This window comes from Indicator indicator, chromosome 12, assembly GCF_027791375.1.
Source record: "Indicator indicator isolate 239-I01 chromosome 12, UM_Iind_1.1, whole genome shotgun sequence".
NCBI classification, from domain to species: domain Eukaryota; kingdom Metazoa; phylum Chordata; class Aves; order Piciformes; family Indicatoridae; genus Indicator; species Indicator indicator.
Window position 1 is genome coordinate 5,264,988 of NC_072021.1, and position 18,968 is coordinate 5,283,955.

Below are 18,968 nucleotides of genomic sequence, written 5' to 3' on the forward strand. Positions count from 1 at the left end.
TAATATAAACCAGGTTTTGCTGAGAGAATTAAAGAGGCAGCCCCAAAGCAGGAGGAGGATTTACTTCGGCAGAGCAGCTCCGCAGAGAGCCCAGGGCAGCACCAGCAGAGGACCTGACTGCCTGCAGGAGCCTGGCAGAAGTAAGGCAGCCCTGGTTCTCACACAGACTTTTACTGTTGGTGCTAAATGCAGTTGTGGGGTATCAAAACCAGGCTGAACTTGGATCGTGGTGTGTGTTTGAGACTTGTTTGGCTTGGTTTGATGAAGGATGGAATCTCGTTATGGGGGAAAGCTTAAAGTGTTCATCTTTGTGATGGTTTGGTGAGTGACTGTTTATTGCAGCTTGTGAGTTAGGCTCTCTTGTGGGACTGAATCTGAGCTGGCTTGTCTCATCCAGCCTTTTAAACTGCAAGGAAAGAAGTTTCAAATTCACCTGCAGTAAATATTTCATCTTGTTTCTGGCAGGTGAATGTTTCCTCTTGCTTCTGAAGCAGCCTTGCATGGTGCTTGATTTCTAGTTTCGGTGCCTTTCTTGCTGGCAAAGTTACTGTGGCTGGAGCTGTGCAGATGATCTCATTCTGTCCCTCCAAGTACTGTGCATCACAGAGAAAACATTGCAATCAGTTCAGCTGGAGTGTTCTTGCTCTGTATGTCTGTCCTAGGACCTGCTGTGCATTTATTCACAGGAGATTGCAGGCGGTTTGGTGAAGAGGAGCAGTGATTTGTACACCTTTCCAGGCTTTGCTGGATTTTTCTGTTTGTTCAGGTTTGAAAGGGGCTGGGTGCAGTTTACAGACAATTATCCTGTTTATGACTACAGAGAAGAGAGCTAAGAAATATCAGATATGGGGCAAAAAGCAAAATGTCTAACTAACTGTCACCTTAGGAGCTGGAATGCTTCAAAGTAACTTTCCTAAAAATGGTAGCTGTTGGTCCGTGAGAATGCCATCACTGTCTCCTGCCTCCAAGCAAGGCAAAATAGAGTTTGCTGAGGAAAATGGAATCAAGAACCATGCTTGGATAAGAAGAGTGAACCTCTCTAGCTGATTGGGCAGAAAGTGAAGTTGTTGATTTAATAGCTGTATGTATTTCTGAGCTGTTTCTCCCAGTGCTACCTCCTGGAGAGGCTGGAACCTGCACCTCCTCAGAAAAGCTGTTGGGCTTGGCTGTGTCCTCCCTTCTAGCACTGTGTAAAGCAGTCATTCTTTGCTATAACCCAGCCGCAGACAGGACCCAAATCCACCCCATCATAGCAAGACTTGCTTGCATGGCTCTTTTGTCATATCAGGGTGGTCTAAGGGTGCAGTGAGTGGTATCTTACTGCCTTCCCAAAAGTTTGGGTCTCTTCTCCCTAGTAACAGTGATAGCAGAAGAGGAAATGATCTCAAGGTGCACCAGGAGAGGTTTGGGTTGGAGGTGAGAAGAAACTTTGCCACTGAAAGGGTTTTCAGATAGTAGACCTGGCGTACCAAGGTTGAACTCCCATCCCTGGAAGTGTTTAAAATAGCTCAAAGCATTAGGATCTGTTTGACTAAATGAATCCTGAAGGGAGGTTGTAGCCAGGTGGGGGTTGGTCTCTTCTCCCAGGCAACCTGCAACAGAGCAAGAAGACACAGTCTCAAGCTGTGCAAGGGGAAGTTTAAGCTGATCTTAGAAAGAAGTTCTTCCCAGACAGAGAGATTGGCCTTTGGAATGTGCTGCCCAGGGAGGGGGTGGGGTCGATGTCCCTGGAGGTGTTTAAGAAGAGCCTGGATGAGGCACTTAGTGCCATGGTCTAATTGATTAGATAGGGTTGGGTGATCATTTGGACTTGATGATCTTGGAAGTCTTTTCCAACCTGGTTGATTCTGTGATTCTGTAATCCAGCCCTTTGCACAATGGCTTGAAGCTTCTAAACAAGCCTACCTCGTATGAGTCCCATGGAAATGTTCTTCCTCTGATTTCCGAGCAGTCAGCTCCTCTGTGGCACTCACTCTGTCACAACTTCCAGCCTAAGAGTTTCAATTCCTGGCTTGACAGGTTTTCCAGATTTTCATTTGCATGAGGGGCAGCAAACCGAAAGAATCCATTTTGCTTGCAAATTCTGTCGTGGTGCACGAGCCTTTAGTCCTTCGCATTTCACTAATTCTTTCTGCCAGATATGTCCAAAGCTCTTTGCACAGAGGCTGGAGAATGATAATGCTGACTATCAATTATTTTCTGCTATTCTCACTGAGAAAACTAGACTTGTAATGCACAAAAGTGCACTGCACCTTTCAAACTGTGGTTTCTTTAGCACAGAGTTCTGCTTGAACACATTTCTAATAGGCTAAATTGGATGATGGAATCTTTGCTCCTCACTACAAGGAAGACACTGAGATGCTGGAGCATGTCCAGAGAAAGGCAACAAAGCTGGGGAAGGGTCTAGAGAAACCTGGTGAGGAGCAGCTGAGAGAACTGGGATTGTTAAGTCTGGAGAAGAGGAGCCTGAGGGGAGACCTCTTTGCTCTCTACGACTCCCTGAAAGGAGCTTGGAGTGAGGTGGGGGTTAGTCTCCTCTCTAGTATTAGGTGATAGAATGAGAAGAAATGGCCTGAAGTCGTCCCAGGGGAGGTTTAGGTTGGATATTAGGAAAAGTTTATTTCCTGAAAGAGGGGTCAGGAATTGGAACAGGTTGCCCAGGGACGTGGTGGAGTTGCTGTCCCTGGAAGTGTTTGAGAAATGAGTGGACATGGCACCTGGGGACATGGTTTAGTGGCCATGGTGATCTTAGTCTGACAGTTGGACTTGATGAGCTTAGACATCTTTCCAACTGAAACAATTCTATGATTCTGTGATTCAGGTCCCAGCTGAGATACTGGGACTGGGGCCTCTGTTCAACATCAGTTATGCACAAAGGATGGGCAGCAGTACCAGTAGGTACAGCAGCGATGCAGCTCCTGTGTAGAACAGCTCTGGTGAGCATTTCCCATTCCTTCTACTGAGGCACAGCAAAGCTCTCCTTGTGATTGGGCTTCACCTAGCACAGCCAGGACCGTGTAAAGGTTAAAGAATCATAGAGTTATGGAATTGTTAGGGTTGGAAGGGACCTCAAGGATCATCCACTTCCAACCCCCCTGCCATACCCAGGGACACCTCACACTACAGCAGGTTGCTCACAGTCACATGCAGCCTGGATGCAAAAACCTCCAGGCATGAGGCTTCCACCACCTCCCTGGGCAACCCGTGCCAGTGTCTCACCACCCTCATGGGGAAGAATTTCTTCCTAACATCCAATCTGAATCTACCCATTTCTAGATTTGCTCCATTCCCCCCAGTCCTGTCACTCCCTGACACCCTCAAAAGTCCCCCCCCTTTCTTGTAGCCCCCTTCAGATACTGGAAGGCCACAAGAAGGTCTACTCAGAGCCTTCTTTTCTCCAGACTGAACAACCCCAATGCTCTCTGTCCTCACAGGAGAGGAGCTCCAGCCCTCTGCTCATCCTCGTGGCCCTTCTCTGGAGACAGGGTTTAGCATGTGAGGCTGGCATCATCCCTCTGATTCACCAACTGGATGTATTTCTTTGTGTATCAGCAGCTACAAAAGAGTGCAGAAAGTATCACTTTTCTTTTTGGCGTGTACTAGACACCTACAGAAGGTCAGGACATGCTGTCTTGAAGCTAATAAGAGTTGTGGTGGGTTGAAAATTTCCCCCCAACATCAAATTGCCAGACCAGCTCAGTTGGAAGCAAATGAAGATTTATTTACAAGCAAAACTACAATCTACAATGGAATGCAATGAATATGTACAAAATATACAATATTTACAGGTATTTACAGTTGCTAAACAGTACAAGAACCCCCCTGGACAAAAACCTGGGGAGTTAATAGCTTCCCCTTCCCTGTCCCTTTCCCACTACGCCCCTGGACACAAAGGGACAAGAGGAAGAGCAGAGAATTGTTTGTTAGACTTAGCCCAAACAAAGCAATGCATCAAGGTCAGCAAAGAGCCAGCAGAAGCACCAGCCAGGGTGAGGGAGCTGAAGAGCAAGTCATAGAATCATAGAATCAGTCAGGGTTGGAAGGGACCACAAGGATCATCCAGTTCCAACTCCCCTGCCATGGGCAGGGACACCTCACACTACAGCAGGCTGGCCAGAGCCTCATTCAGCCTGGCCTTAAACACCTCCAGGGATGGGACCTCAACCACCTCCCTGGACAACCCATTCCAGGCTCTCACCACTCTCATGGGGAAGAACTTCTTCCTCACTTCCAGCCTGAATCTCCCCACTTCCAGCTTTATTCCATTCCCCCTAGTCCTATCACTATCTGATAACCTAAAAAGTCCCTCCCCAGCTTTCTTGGACCCCCCTTCAGATATTGAAAGGCCACAAGAAGGTTACCTCAGAGCCTTCTCTTCTCCAGACTGAACAGCCCCAACTCTTTTAGTCTCTCCTCATAGCAGAGCAGCTCCAGCCCTCTGCTCATCCTGGTGTCCCTTCTCTGGACACCTTCCAGCATGTCCATATCCCTCTTGTAACAGAGGCTCCAGAACTGGATGCAGTACTCCAGGTGGGGTCTCACCAGAGCTGAGCAGAGGGGGAGAATCCCCTCCCTTGACCTGCTGGCCGCAGCCCAGGATCAGCTTACAACTCTAAATTTTATGTCTGTTATCTGCTCCATGGGATTGTTTAGAACTTATTCTTTTCCTTTTCACACCCAAAGGTGATTTATTTACGTTCTATCACTTTCTGTTCACGATCTGTGGAAACTTTTTTGGTCATATGGTGAAACTACCGTAAGAGTGTCCACTCATTTCTTAACGATACCCACTTTGCACTTTGCTCCCTTCTGAGCAGGGGTGAAGAACAATGACCCTCAACAACGTCACCATGCGCCGCACCCACAACAGCCTGCAGCAGCACCAGCAGCAGCGCTGGAGCATCCCTGCTGACGGAAAGAACCTGCTGGTCCAGAAGGACTCCAACGAGTACAACCCACAGAAGAGATACACCATCAGTCCTGATGACTACTACAGGAAGAGCTGGTCCTCTGAGTCTTCTGACTCCGTCATCTCCTCAGAGTCTGGCAGCAGTTGCTACCGGGTGGTGCTGATCGGGGAGCAGGGCGTGGGCAAGTCCTCGCTGGCCAACATCTTTGCAGGGGTGCACGACAGCATCGACAGCGACTGCGAGGTGTTAGGAGGTAGGGCCTCCTGTCCTCTGTGGGGTGTCTGTGTCTGCTTGCAGATCAGCTCTGCCAGAGAAACAGAGAGGATATTCGATCGGAAAGAAACCTTTGGGTCTGATCAGCCCAAACTGGTTCAGTTTTCACAGCTGCCCATGGTGGGGCGGTTGGAGTAGGTAATCTCCAAGGTCCATTCCAAGCTAAGCCATTCTATGATCTCTCTTAGGAAAACAAGAAAGCAAAAAAAAGATGAGTAAGGTACTTGCCATCAATGAGTGGAAGCCTCTGAAAGAGAAAAATTTCAGATTCCCATGTTTTTAATCCCAAAATACCTGATGGGAGCTGCCTCATTGCTGGCTGCCATGATGCTACACAAGAGGCTGCTTCAGCTTTCAGGCTAGTCCCACACTGGAGACACCAGTGGCTCCAAGAGGCTGGCTCCATCATTCTGGAGGGGAGACAAAACAAATGAAGGTCCTCATGACTGGCTCCATCATTCTGGAGGGTAGAGAAAACAACTGAAGATCCTCATACAAGAATGAAATGCTTTGAAATAAAATATAAAGAAAAATAGAAAAAGTGCTACTGAGTCCTTCAGTCACCTCCAAAATAGTTGCCATCAGAAGTCATCTCAGCCGTCCTGTTGTCTCAGCATAGACCTTTGGGAGTTTGAGTAAAATAGATCTCCTCCTCATTTCATGTTGCTTTGCATAGCATGGATTCTTCCAAGGGAAAACCTGGTCAAGGTCCTTCAGCAGTGCAGGAAAATTCCTGTTGCTGAAACAGGGGTAAAAACAGGCACAAAGTGCAGGATTTTCTTTGATGCTTCCCCTTTGCTATCGTCCTCTGCTTTCTTTAGGATTGCAAAGTGTTCTTTAATCCCAAAGATCAGATCAGGCAGAAGGTGAAGGTGTGGCACCAGTTCATGAGCTGCAAGATATTGCTGTGGAAGGGTTACAGGTTGTACTACACCAAAAACCTTTCGTGGCTCGAGGGACACAGCGGCTGTCACCTCTGGAGCATGCACACCTTGCTGGGCTCTTTTGCTCATCACTCTGCAGGAATTCCCCCATCTCCCCACACATCCCTTCCCTCTCCTGCCTCTACTCCCTCAGTGCAATGGTGTCAGTGTCAGCACAGACTGTTACTGGGCTTCTCTTCCAGCTTTCAGTGGAGCACAGGGGAGACTGCTTTTGATGTCGCTAGCTCTCTGGTTAGGAGAGGTCTCCCCTAGGGTTTAATATAGCCCAGCATCCAGAAGCTTGGACCCATATTTTCCTTGCCTGCTGTCACAGACTGGAAGCACAGACACTTGTGCCTTTGAGGGATCTAAAGTTCCCCATGCTGAAGTCACTCTGAGCTAGCAAGCAAAGCAAAGGTGTCCTTTGCCTTCAGCTTCTACCACAGACTTTCCCCATAATCCCACCAGCTCCTCAGACTGAATATCTGGTGAAAGTTTTCCTAGTGCTACATGAGGGAACTAGAGGAGGATCCTTGGGCAAGCAGTCAGAAAATGCAGCTGATTTGCTTTGCAAGCCCCTGTCAGACAGTTTGCTGCTTTTCTTTCCTCTTTCCTTGGCTCTCGCTGGGATATTGCTTTGAGCAAAGCAGAAACAGATTTTTCAGGGCCAGTTCTGATGAGATATTGGAAAACTTGCTGTTATTATCCCTCTTTTTTTAGTGTCAGCTTTGAAATGAGCATGAGATTAACTAATTGCTCACTTTCAGTGTGACCTATAGCCCATGGAAGTTCCTTAAAGTTGACCAAGGTGCAGATCAGTGCTCAACGTGAGCATTTGGGCATGGTATTCTCAAGGAGTGTGATGGCATATTTGTAACTGAGTAGAGAATCATGGAATGGCTCAGGCTGGAAGGGACCTCAGAGATCATATACTCCAACCCCCTGCCACAGGCAGGGACACCTCTCAACTAGACTTGGTTACCCAAGGCCTTATCCAATCTGGCCTTGAACACCTCCAGGGAGGAGGCTTCCACAACCTCCCTGGGCAGCCTGTTCCAGAATCTCACCACCCTTGTATGCAAGAACTTCTTCCTAAGCTCCAATCTAACCCTACTCTCCCTCAGCTTCAAACCATTTCCCCTTTTTCCTGTCTCTAGACACCCTTATGTAAAGTCCCTTTTCAGAGAAGGAGTCCTCTGGATGTTGTCCTCTGCTGTTTGTGGAGCTTGTTCCCACACATGCTTGGCTGGTTGAAGAAACTCTTCTCCAAAGTTTAGCTTTGCCAACATGCAGTTTTATTATATGACAGGATGGTTTCAGGGTAGCCAGCTCACAGAGGGAAGACAGCTGCTTCTTTGGACAGGCTTTGCTACTGCCTGTAAGCTCAAGATCATGAACACAAAGGTCATGCTATGGGGTCTGCAAGGAAAACCTCTCCTATGGATTAGATCTGTTTTTTTAAATCTCAGCGTTTGAGGTTACCTCAAGCCTGGGCTCCTTCTGATTTTATTTTAAATGTGTACTATTTTGGGCTCATTCTTTCACATGGATGTAGATTCCTGGCTCCAAGGAAAGGCTCTAATTACAATTTAGGGGAAAGTTCACTCTGTCAATGCCTAGCAGAAGTTTTATGGTGCAATGGTTAAGGCACAGCCCTACCTTAAAGGGTGGCTGGGACAGACCCACTGAAGATTGCAGTGAGAGAGGAGGTAGGATTGTAGACCAGGTGTTGGGCAACCTGGTCTATTGGAAGGTGTCTCTGCCCATGGCCAGGGATTGGGACTAGATGATCTTCAAGGTCCCTTCCAATCTATGAATCAGAAGCCCTAAGGCTGGCCTTTTTCTCTGACCAGCCATGCAAGACTGGGGATGGGTCCAAACCCTTTATCACTGATCCAAATGTCCCCAGGTTTGAGGGGGAAAAAAAGGATGATAAGCATTTGAACCAGATCCAGGCTGAGAATTCACAGCAAGGGTTGACTGAAAAGATGAGTGGGCACAGCCACCTCAGATCTGAGCAGAGCCTTGTCACAGGCTCTTTATGACCTAGGTATGATGATGGATTTTTTTTCAGTGGCCTCAGCACAAAATAAGCGAACTCTTGCGGTTTGATTGATTCCTTTTGCTTTTTGACATCAAAGGTAGTACGGGAAACCATGCAATGGGGGAGAACTAGGACACAGCAGAGTCTCGGGCTGCCTAAAAGTCAGCAGCTCTTGTCTGTCCTCGTTGCTCAGCAGGCTGGTGGCTGCGTTGCTCTCAGCAGCAGTGACTGCTCACCCGTGAACTGTCCCTGCTAAAGCGAAAGCAAATATTTTCCATTACTCAGCCTTGCTGGACTCTGCTGCTCCCATGGGGCAAATGTTCAGCCTTTGGTTATTTCTTCCACTGCTTCTAGTTTGTTTTTTTTCTCTTTTCTCTTTTCTCTTTTCTCTTTTCTCTTTTCTCTTTTCTCTTTTCTCTTTTCTCTTTTCTCTTTTCTCTTTTCTCTTTTCTCTTTTCTCTTTTCTCTTTTCTCTTTTCTCTTTTCTCTTTTCTCTTTTCTCTTTTCTCTTTTCTCTTTTCTCTTTTCTCTTTTCTCTTTTCTCTTTTCTCTTTTCTCTTTTCTCTTTTCTCTTTTCTCTTTTCTCTTTTCTCTCGTCTCTTCTCTTCTCTTCTCTTCTCTTCTCTTCTCTTCTCTTCTCTTCTCTTCTCTTCTCTTCTCTTCTCTTCTCTTCTCTTCTCTCTTCTCTTCTCTTCTCTTCTCTTCTCTTCTCTTCTCTTCTCTTCTCTTCTCTTCTCTTCTCTTCTCTCTCTTCTCTTCTCTTCTCTTCTCTTCCCTTCCCTTCCCTTCCTTCCTTCCCTTCCCTTCCCTTCCCTTCCCTTCCTTCCTTCCCTTCCCTTCCCTTCCTTCCCTTCCCTTCCCTTCCCTTCCCTTCCCTTCCTTCCCTTCCCTTCCCTTCCCTTCCCTTCCCTTCCCTTCCCTTCCCTTCCCTTCCCTTCCCTTCCCTTCCCTTCCCTTCCCTTCCCTTCCCTTCCCTTCCCTTCCTTCCCTTCCCTTCCCTTCCCTTCCCTTCCCTTCCCTTCCTTCCCTTCCCTTCCCTTCCCTTCCCTTCCCTTCCCTTCCCTTCCCTTCCCTTCCCTTCCCTTCCCTTCCCTTCCCTTCCCTTCCCTTCCCTTCCCTTCCCTTCCCTTCCCTTCCCTTCCCTTCCCTTCCCTTCCCTTCCCTTCCCTTCCCTTCCCTTCCCTTCCCTTCCCTTCCCTTCCCTTCCCTTCCCTTCCCTTCCCTTCCCTCTTCCACATAAAGATGAAGTAAATATCAGCCAAAATAATGAAGGTTTTGTTTCCTGATCTTTCAGCCTCCTCATTTACCATGGAAAGTAAGACAAGCAGTAATGAAGAGAGGGCAGGTTCAGTGCTGATGGACATGAGGAAAGAACTGAATGTGAGCCAGCATGAAACTAGGCTCAAGAAACTATGAACAAATGATCCATATTCAACTACTTTGGCTTTTGTAGTGTACGTGATGCCACAAAATAATAGTCATGGATTGCATAGGGTTGGAAGGGACCCTGAAAGGTCATCTTGCCCAAGCCCCCTGCAGTCAGCAGGGACACCTCCAAGTAGATCAGGCTTCTCAGGGCAGTATTTTACCAAGCTTTCTTCTTTGCTTTCCAGAAGACACATATGAAAGGACCCTGATGGTGGATGGGGAAGGTGCAACCGTTATACTGCTCGACATGTGGGATAACAAGGTACTTTCACTTGTTCTAGCTGAGCACCAAAAGCAAAGTGCATGTGAGTGATTATTAATATCAAAATTCAGATATATTTTGGAAAGCTAAGTAGGTGCTTTCCGTACTTCATCATCAGAGAAAAGATTTACTGCCAAGCCAAGCCTGCCTCAGGGCTCTGCAGGGTGAGCCTGAGAAGCTCAAGCCTTCTTTGTTTTTTTATTTTTCTTAACAATAAACCAAAACATTCAAGCCACTTTCCAGACCACTTTCATTCCAGCCTAAAGCCTGTGCAATGAATGATCTGGGGCAAGCTTTGCCCTCCTTTGTGGTGAAGTATTCATAGCATCACTGCATTGGAATTGCTTTCAGTGTCACTCTGATTCAAGCTGTCCCCATTACAGTTGCAGCAGGAATGTATTTGGATTTCCCTAGTGTTATGCTTTCCAAGGAAAACCTGCTCTGAGCTTAACAAGGTCTGACCATTTCTTTTGAACAGCGTGAGGGAGAATGGATTCGAGACCACTGCATGCAAGTGGGAGATGCATACCTGATTGTTTACTCCATCACAGACAGAGCAAGCTTTGAGAAGGCCTCTGAGCTCAGAATACAACTCCGCAGGGCACGCCAGAAGGAAGACATCCCCATCGTTCTGGTTGGCAACAAAAGTGACCTGGTCAGGTGCCGGGAAGTTTCCGTGGCAGGTAAGGAAAATGATGAGGATCAAGCTCATGTCAATCTGAAGAGCTACCTACCAGCTTGTGAAAGACATTCATAGAGTGCATTGGGTTGGAAGGGACACCCAAAGGGCATCTTGTCCAACCCCCTGCGCTCAGCAGGGTTACCTCCATCTAGATCAAGCTGCACAGGGCCACATCCAGTCTGATCTTGAATGTCTCAAGGGACAGGGCCTCAACCACCTCCCTGGGCAGCCTGTTCAGTATTTCACCACTCTCACTGTGCAGAACTTCCTCCTGATGTCCAACCTACATCTGCCCTGCTCCAGTTTCAAACCATTGCCCCTTGTCCTATCACTCCAAGCCCCTCTAAACACAATCCCTCTCCAGGCTTCCTGTAGGTCCCCTCCAGGTATAAGAAATGCAGAGCTCTGGCTGAGGGAGCTTGCTGTGAGCAGGACTGGGCAATGAAAGAGCAACAGAACAAGAGAGGACTGAAACAGAAGGCAGAGGACTGGGAGGGGTCTGCCAGACCCTTAACACTCCCTTGGTAATAGTGTTATGTGTTATGTGTCAGATAATTCTTTTCTTAGATTTATTAAGTACCATCATAAAAGCAGCTTGAATTTCTTCCCTTCTAGCTCCTAGTGTGAGACTACAGCAGTAGGTGATTTCTCCGCTTGCTGGAAACCCTTTGGATTTCCAATACATGTTTATGCAAACAAGTTTAGCCCCTTTTATTCTGCTGTAAAAGATTCTCTCTGGTTTATAACCAGTTCTCTGTCCTCCCTGATGGATGGAAATTCCCTCTCACCCTTTGTTTTGCTAGCCTGGGCAGGCACCATGCAGCCTTTCAGGGGAGGTCTCCTTGCAGCCCTGCTTTGGGATGCTGAAACAGCCCTTCCTCTGCTGCACACAAATGGTCCCAACAGATAGAGAGATCTGCTGGGCAAGCTTCTGCTGGCTTTCAAGGTCTGCAGTCAGTAAAATCTCTCTTGGAGAGTCTTCCCTGAGGCTTAGGTGCCACAACATAACACACCACAATGCATTAGATGATCTCATCACAAACAGAGCTTCCTCTGCTCAGCATTTTCTCCTCTCTGTAGCTGTTCCATTCTCCTATTTCCCAATAATCCAGATTTGATTTATTTTTCCCTTTGGTTCCTCTGGCCCATGTCACAACTGCCCCGAGTGAAGAGTTTGAATCAAAGCAGATCATCAGGATGGCATCACCAGGGATGCCTCTTTGCCTTCAGATTCCTCTCTGCCCCACTTGAAAAGCCTTTTAGAAAGATGGCAGGCTCATTCAGGTCACTTTAGTCATCCTGATGAATTCACAGTGAGACAGAAGATACTGGCTTGACTCAGACTGCTGTCAGGTTTAGTTTAGGCTCCTGTAATTAAGGATAAGAACTATGATTTCAGATGTGCCTCTTAAGCCATAGGCATAGTTTTGCCTTCATTTAAGGGTTTGTACATGTGCCTATTCACATCAAAGATGCTTCTGTCCCAAGACCTTGCTTGGGACACTCATGACTGGACCCTGCCTCCTGTGCTGTGCCTCTGTGTGTGGAGGGTGCTGTCATAGGATGTTAGGGGTTGGAAGGGACCTCCAAAGATCATCGAGTCCAACCCCCCTGCCAGAGCAGGACCAGAGAATCCAGCACAGGTCACACAGGAACACATCCAGATGGGGCTTGAAAGGCTCCAGAGAAGGAGACTCCACAACCTCTCTGGGCAGCCTGTTCCAGTGCTCTGTGACCCTCACAGTGAAGAAATTCCTCCTCATGTTGAGGTGGAACCTCCTGTGCTGGAGTTTCTATCCATTGCCCCTTGTCCCAGGGTGCAAGTGAGCAGAGCCTGTCCCTGTCCCCTCTTGACCCCCAGACCTCAGATATTTAGAGATATTGATTAAATCCCCTCTCAGTCCCCTCCTCTCCAGACTAAACAGCCCCAGGACTCTCAGCCTCTCCTCATAGGGCAGAGTCCAGTCCCTTCAGCATCCTCATAGTCCTCTGCTGGATTCTCTCCAGCAGATCCCTGTCCCTCTTGAACTGGGGAGCCCAGAACTGGATGCAGTATTCCAGGTGAGGTCTCAGCAGGGCAGAGCAGAGGGGGAATCTGCTGGGGCACACTATCATCACCCATCAGTCCTGACTTGAGGGAGTCTGCCCACCCCACCAAGTGGGTTTTGAGTCATGGCTGACCTCAGCTCTTGGTGCCTTGGTGCGAGTCAGCCAGCCCCACCCAGCAGCCCTCACTGCTGACGTGAGGACTGAGCTTTTCTAAGAGGGGATTCACCCCCCCTTGCTGACACAGAGCAGATGAATCATGGGCTCAGCAGGCAGCCCTGGGTGATTAAAGACTTATCCCTGTCTATATCAGGCTTGAGGAATTCCCTGGGTGGCCCCAGCTCTGCTGCACGTGGCGGCGCCCTGGCTGCTCTGCCTACCCCCTTGTGGTGGTTTGGCCCTGGCCTAGGGGCCAGATGCCCACCAAAGCCACTCTATCACTCCCCTTCTTAAATGGACAGAGGAGAGGGGAAAAATATCCCAAAAGGCTAGAAGCAATTTAGTAACAATAATAGGCAAAGGCAATAGACAGCATGGAAGCAAAAGCAGAGAGAGAGATGTTAGTGTCTGCTGCCCCCCAGCAGGACAAGGCTGGTCTCAGGGCTCTCTGAGCTGGGTGGTTCCTTAGGAGGACAGATGCCATGGACCAATCCCCCCACTTCCTTCTTTCACTTCCTTCACTTTAATGGAACAAAACTAGAAGTGAGTAGATTCAGAGTGGAGGGTGGTGAGACACTGGCACAGGTTGCCCAGGGAGGTGGTGGAAGCCTCATCCCTGGAGGTTTTTGCAGCCAGGCTGGATGTGGCTGTGAGCAACCTGCTGTAGTGTGAGGTGTCCCTGGCCATGGCAGGGGGGTTGGAATTGGCTGACCCTTTAGGTTCCTTCCAACCCTAACAATTCTATGATTCTTTGATTCATTCTTATATCTGAGCTGAAGTCATATGGCATAGAATACCCTTTGGTCAGTCTGGGTCAGCTGGCTCAGCCATGTCCCATCCCAAGATCTTGCCCACCCCTCAGCATACTCTTGGGGCAGGGAAATGTTGGAAGAACACAGCCTGGATACTTATTCAACAGTAGCCAAAACACTGCTGTGTTATCAACTTCTGCTGCAAAACACAGCACTAGAAGGGTGCTTTGAAGAGAACTAATCCTGGGGTGCATTCAGAGGAGTGTGTCCAGCAGATCCAGGGAGGGTCTCCTCCCCCTCTACTCTGTCCTGCTGAGATCTCACCTGGAATACTGCATCCAGTTCTGGGCTCCCCAGTTCAAGAGGGACAGGGATCATAGAACCATAGAATCAGTCAGGGTTGGAAGGGACCACAAGGATCATCTAGTTCCAACTCCCCTGCCATGGGCAGGGATCTGCTGGAGAGAGTCCAGCAGAGGACTATGAGGATGCTGAACGCCTTTGACACCATCCCCCACAGCAAACTCCTGGCCAAGCTGTCAGCCTGTGGCTTGGACAGCAGCACTCTGTGCTGGGTTAGGAACTGGCTGGAGGGCAGGACCCAGAGAGTGGTGCTGAATGGTGCCACTGCCAGCTGGAAGCCAGTCACTAGTGGTGTCCCCCAGGGATCAGTGCTGGGCCCCATCCTGTTCAATATCTTTATTGATGATCTGGATGAGGGGATTGAGTCCATCAGCAGTAAATCTGCAGATGACACCAACTGGGAGCAGATTGGAGGGTTGGAGGGCTCTGCAGAGGCCTTGACAGACTGGACAGATGGGCAGAGTCCAACAGGATGGCATTCAACAAGTCCAAGTGCTGGGTGCTGCACTTTGGCCACAACAACCCCATGCAGAGCTACAGGCTGGGGTCAGAATGGCTGGAGAGAAGCCAGGCAGAAAGGGACCTGGGGGTGCTGGGTGACAGCAGCTGAACAGGAGCCAGCAGTGTGCCCAGGTGGCCAAGAAGACCAATGGCATCCTGGCCTGGATCAGCAGTAGTGTGGCCAGCAGGACAAGGGAGGTTATTCTGCCCTGTGCTCAGCTCTGGTCAGGCCACACCTTGAGTGCTGTGTCCAGTTCTGGGCTCCTCAATTCAAGAAGGACATTGAGATACTGGAAGGTGTCCAGAGAAGGGCAGCAAGGCTGGGGAGGGGTCTGGAGCACAGCCCTGTGAGGAGAGGCTGAGGGAGCTGGGGGTGTTTAGCCTGGAGAAGAGGAGGCTCAGGGCAGACCTCATTGCTGTCTACAACTACCTGAAGGGAGGTTGTAGCCAGGTGGGGTTTGGTCTCTTCTCCCAGGCAGCCAGCACCAGAACAAGAGGACACAGTCTCAAGCTGTGCCAGGGAAAGTTTAGGCTGGAGGTGAGGAGAAAGTTCTTCCCAGAAAGAGTAATTGGCCATTGGAATGTGCTGCCCAGGGAGGTGGTGGAGTCACCATCCCTGGAGATGTTCAAAACAAGTTTGGCTGTGGCACTTGAAGCCATGGTTTAATTAGTCATGAGGTGCTGGGTGATAGATTGGACTTGATGATCCTTGAGGTCTTTTCCAACCTTGTTGATTCTACGATTCTATGATTCTATGACTGGACCATGCCCTATGAGGAAAGGCTGAGAAACCTGGGGCTGTTTAGTCTAGAGAGGAGAAGACTGAGAGGGGATTTAATCAATGTCTCTAAATGTCTGCGGGCTGGGGGTCACGAGGGAGGGGACAGGGACAGGCTCTGCTCACTTGCACCCGGGGATAGGACAAGGGGCAATGGATAGAAACTCCAGCACAGGAGGTTCCACCTCAACGTGAGGAGGAACTTCTTCACTGTGAGGGTCACAGAGCACTGGAACAAGCTGCCCAGAGAGGTTGTGGAGTCTCCTTCTCTGGAGCCTTTCCAGCCCCATCTGGATGTGTTCCTGTGTGACCTGTGCTGGATTCTCTGGTCCTGCTCTGGCAGGGGGGTTGGACTCGATGAACTCCTTGGGTCCCTTCCAAGCCCTAACACCCTGTGAGCCTGTGAACTCCACCTGAGCCCAACCCACGGCAGCCCTGCCGGTGCCTCCCGCTAACAGCTCCCCGTTGCCCCCGCAGAGGGCCGAGCCTGCGCCGTGGTGTTCGACTGCAAGCTGATCGAGACCTCGGCGGCCGTGCAGCACAACGTCCGCGAGCTCTTCGAGGGCATCGTGCGGCAGCTGCGGCTGCGCAGGGACAGCAAGGAGAAGAACGAGAAGCGCCTGGCCTACCAGAAGCGGAGGGAGAGCATCCCCAAGAAAGCCAGGAGGTTCTGGGGCAAGATCGTGGCCAAGAACAACAAGAACATGGCCTTCAAACTCAAGTCCAAGTCTTGTCATGACTTATCTGTGCTGTGAGGGACGCTGGACTGCGGTGGGGGCTGGTGGCGTTCCGTGGACATTGCCGAACTGTGTGGTGGGACAATCAATCAATCTATATTAGATTGGGCTATCCAAGTGACTCAGGGTCACAGCTGTGATTGTGATGGGAAGTGCTGGCATTAAGAACAGCACGGTGCATGGAAATATCTCTCTTTGTTTCTTTTATTTTATTAATTTGTTTTGTTTCGTTGGTAGTTTTAAAAGTCCACGCCAGAATGACCCAAAGTTATGGTGGGAAGTGTTCTGGAATATAGCTTTTTGTTTGTTTCTCCTGTCACCTTCAGACCACAGTGTAAGAACCTCAAGCCAGTCATGACTTGGGGAGTCCACCTTTGCTCTTTCTTCTTGCTATGATCAGAACATAGTGTAAGAACCTCACACCAGTCATGACTTGGGAAGTCCACCTTTGCTCTTCTTGTTATGATCAGACCATAGCACAAGAACCTCACACCAGTCATGACTTGGGAAGTCCACCTTTCCTCTTTCTTCTTGTTATTATAATTCATTTTAAAACCCCCAAACCTGTGTAAAGGATTGCTGAACTACGTGGAGATTAGGCCTTTGCCAGTTGGCTGCTCAGGCTTGAGTACCCACAGCTGGAAAAAAAAACCTCTGCATTTTGTAGGCACCAAACCACTTTTATTTTCAGGTCAAGGACTGGGTTTCACGAGTTTACACAGCTCTGAAAGCATTCAGAGGAAAAATCCTATAATCAGGCAAGTTTTCCACTCATTTTCCTCTTGTGGGACTGCTGAAAAATCACAGTGAAATGAAAATTAAAGTGCAAGTTGTATCGAAGTCGATCAAGTGCAGGCTGCCAAACCTTTATAAATCACCTGAGCTTTTTTAAGGAACCACATGGACTCCTTGTATCCAGCCTTGGCCTTTCTCTGTGCCAGAGCTCTGCTGTATTTATTGTTGTGCAAAATAACTAACAAGCATTTTAGTGTGGAGGGGAAATGTATTTATTACCAAGTTTCTTAACAGAACAATGTTAATTTTATTACTGTTTTCTATCTGACATCTTTTGTTGTTGTTGTTGTTGTTTTTCAGATATGCAAGTTTTTACTTACATGAATTGTAATAAAATAAATAAAATCTATGACTGCCTTTACGCCTAACTGGGAAATCCCTAAGAAGTTTTTTGAAGTTGAGAAAATATTTTGCATGCTGGGCAAGATTTCTACATAACATAAATTCATAGAGTCAGAGGATGGTGTAGGTTGGGAGCGACCTTAAAGATCATCCAGTTCCAATCTCCCTGCCATGGGCAGGGACACCTTCCACCAGCCCAGGATGCTCAAGGCCTCATCCAACCTGACCTTGAACACCTCCAGGGAGGGGACATCCACAGCCACCCTGGGCAACCTGTTCCAGTGTCTCCCCACCCTCACTGGAAAGAATTTCTTCCTAATCTCCAGTCTAAATCTGCCCCCCTCAAGCTTCAATCCATTCCCTCTCATCCTTGCCAAAAGTCCCTTCCAGGCTTTCTTGTAGCCCCCTTCAGGCTCTGGAATGCTTCTCTAATGTCTCCCTAGAGCCTTCTCTTCTCCAGGCTGAACAGCCCCAACTCTCTCAGCCTGTGCCCACAGAGGGGGGTCTCCACCCTCTGGTCACCTTTATGGCCCTCCTCTGGACTCACTCCAGCAGTTCCATGTCCTTACATCCCTGACCACAAGCTACTTGGCAAGCTAGGATCACAAAGCCACAATTACCCACGACCTCAAAGCTATGTGCAGGGTATCTCCTGGGTGAAAATGGAGCTGTGGTGGCAGAGATAAAAAGAAACCATTCTTTAAAAGAGTATTTGGCCACCAGCTGGGAAACACTTTAGAAATGTCTGTGAGTGCTCTGACCCCAGTTTTGGAGAAGTGAAATGCTGCATTCAGAAACAGAATGCATGGTGTGTCCTAATCCTCAGTTCCTCTTGACCATAACTGTGTTATTTGACTCCTGGCTATGCTGTTTTTTTGTGGGCACACTGCAGAGCTCAAGGTAGAAGTTACAGCCCCTGGATTTTGGCCATAGATGGCTCAGCAAAGCCAAGTCTTCAGCCTGGCAGCTCCTCTTCCTTGATTGTGAAGACGACAAAATGCCACAGCAGTAAGGAGAATTGGGTTCCCCATCATAGGCTGCACACTTCCCATCCACCAAATGCTCTGGAAAGGAGGGAGCTTGCTGAGCCTCTGCTGAGGGGGTGGCTTTAAGCAGTTCTTTAGGGGTTAAACACCATGTTGGAGGGTGACTCCCCACGTGTGTGGTAATCAGATCTCCCTGGAAGGAAATTCCTGATCTAGAACAAACTGCTGGCAGGAAGAGAGAGCAAGGTTTTGAACAAGCAAGATGTTGAATGAATGCCTTCCAGTTTTCAGCATTTCAAGGCTGGTGCAGAGCAGTCTAGAATATCACACTCCAATATCAGCTATCAGAACTTTTGAGCTCTCAGAACCTTTCCCCCACTCTAGAATGGAAAGAAAATGGTGCAAATTAAATGAATTTTAAGGATTAGCTTCAAGAACTGAAAGTATAGTTGAACACAGCAATCACATTTCCTTAGTCTGCTCTGTAGCTGTCAAGCTCTGGACCAAACAGATCTAAACCAAGAAGAAGACATATAAAATGTCCGTGTTGACCACCCAACAGTATTCATGGTCACAGCATCACTTGATGCACACATGGTATCATGGAAATTTGGAGCTATCTTGTACATTTTGGGGAGGGACTTTTTAGGCTATCAGGTAGTGATAGGACTGGGGGGAATGGAATAAAGCTGGAAGTGGGGAGATTCAGGCTGGGTGTGAGGAAGAAGTTCTTCCCCATGAGAGTGGTGAGAGCCTGGAATAGGAGGTGGTTGAGGCCCCATCCCCCATCCCTGGAGGTGTTTAAGGCCAGGCTGGATGAGGCTCTGGCCAGCCTGCTGTAGTGTGAGGTGTCCCTGCCCATGGCAGGGGGGTTGGAACTGGATGATCCTTGTGGTCCCTTCCAACCCTGACTGATTCTATGATTCTAGGATTTTCATGCCCTTGCTTTGCCTCCTTCCAGCTTGCTCAAATACTACTGGGGCTTGT

General features: G+C 48.6%; 1 protein-coding gene across 1 annotated transcript; it reads left to right on the forward strand.

The window, feature by feature from the left end:
• The first annotated feature begins 4,829 nt into the window (after window positions 1-4,829).
• GEM (GTP binding protein overexpressed in skeletal muscle) lies at window positions 4,830-15,876 on the forward strand. The gene is made up of 4 exons (XM_054385484.1): window positions 4,830-5,163; window positions 9,764-9,840; window positions 10,319-10,523; window positions 15,599-15,876. Exons 1-4 carry the CDS (start codon window positions 4,830-4,832, stop codon window positions 15,874-15,876), a joined length of 894 nt encoding a protein of 297 aa, XP_054241459.1.
• The last annotated feature ends 3,092 nt before the right edge of the window (window positions 15,877-18,968 follow it).

Bases quoted from the DNA above. Each gene is read 5' to 3' on its own strand.
- GEM (XM_054385484.1), top strand. From the start codon at position 4,830: ATGACCCTCAACAACGTCACCATGCGCCGCACCCACAACAGCCTGCAG. The intron at 9,841-10,318 runs GTACTTTCACTT...TCTTTTGAACAG, and splicing joins TCGACATGTGGGATAACAAG to CGTGAGGGAGAATGGATTCG. The intron at 10,524-15,598 runs GTAAGGAAAATG...TTGCCCCCGCAG, and splicing joins CCGGGAAGTTTCCGTGGCAG to AGGGCCGAGCCTGCGCCGTG.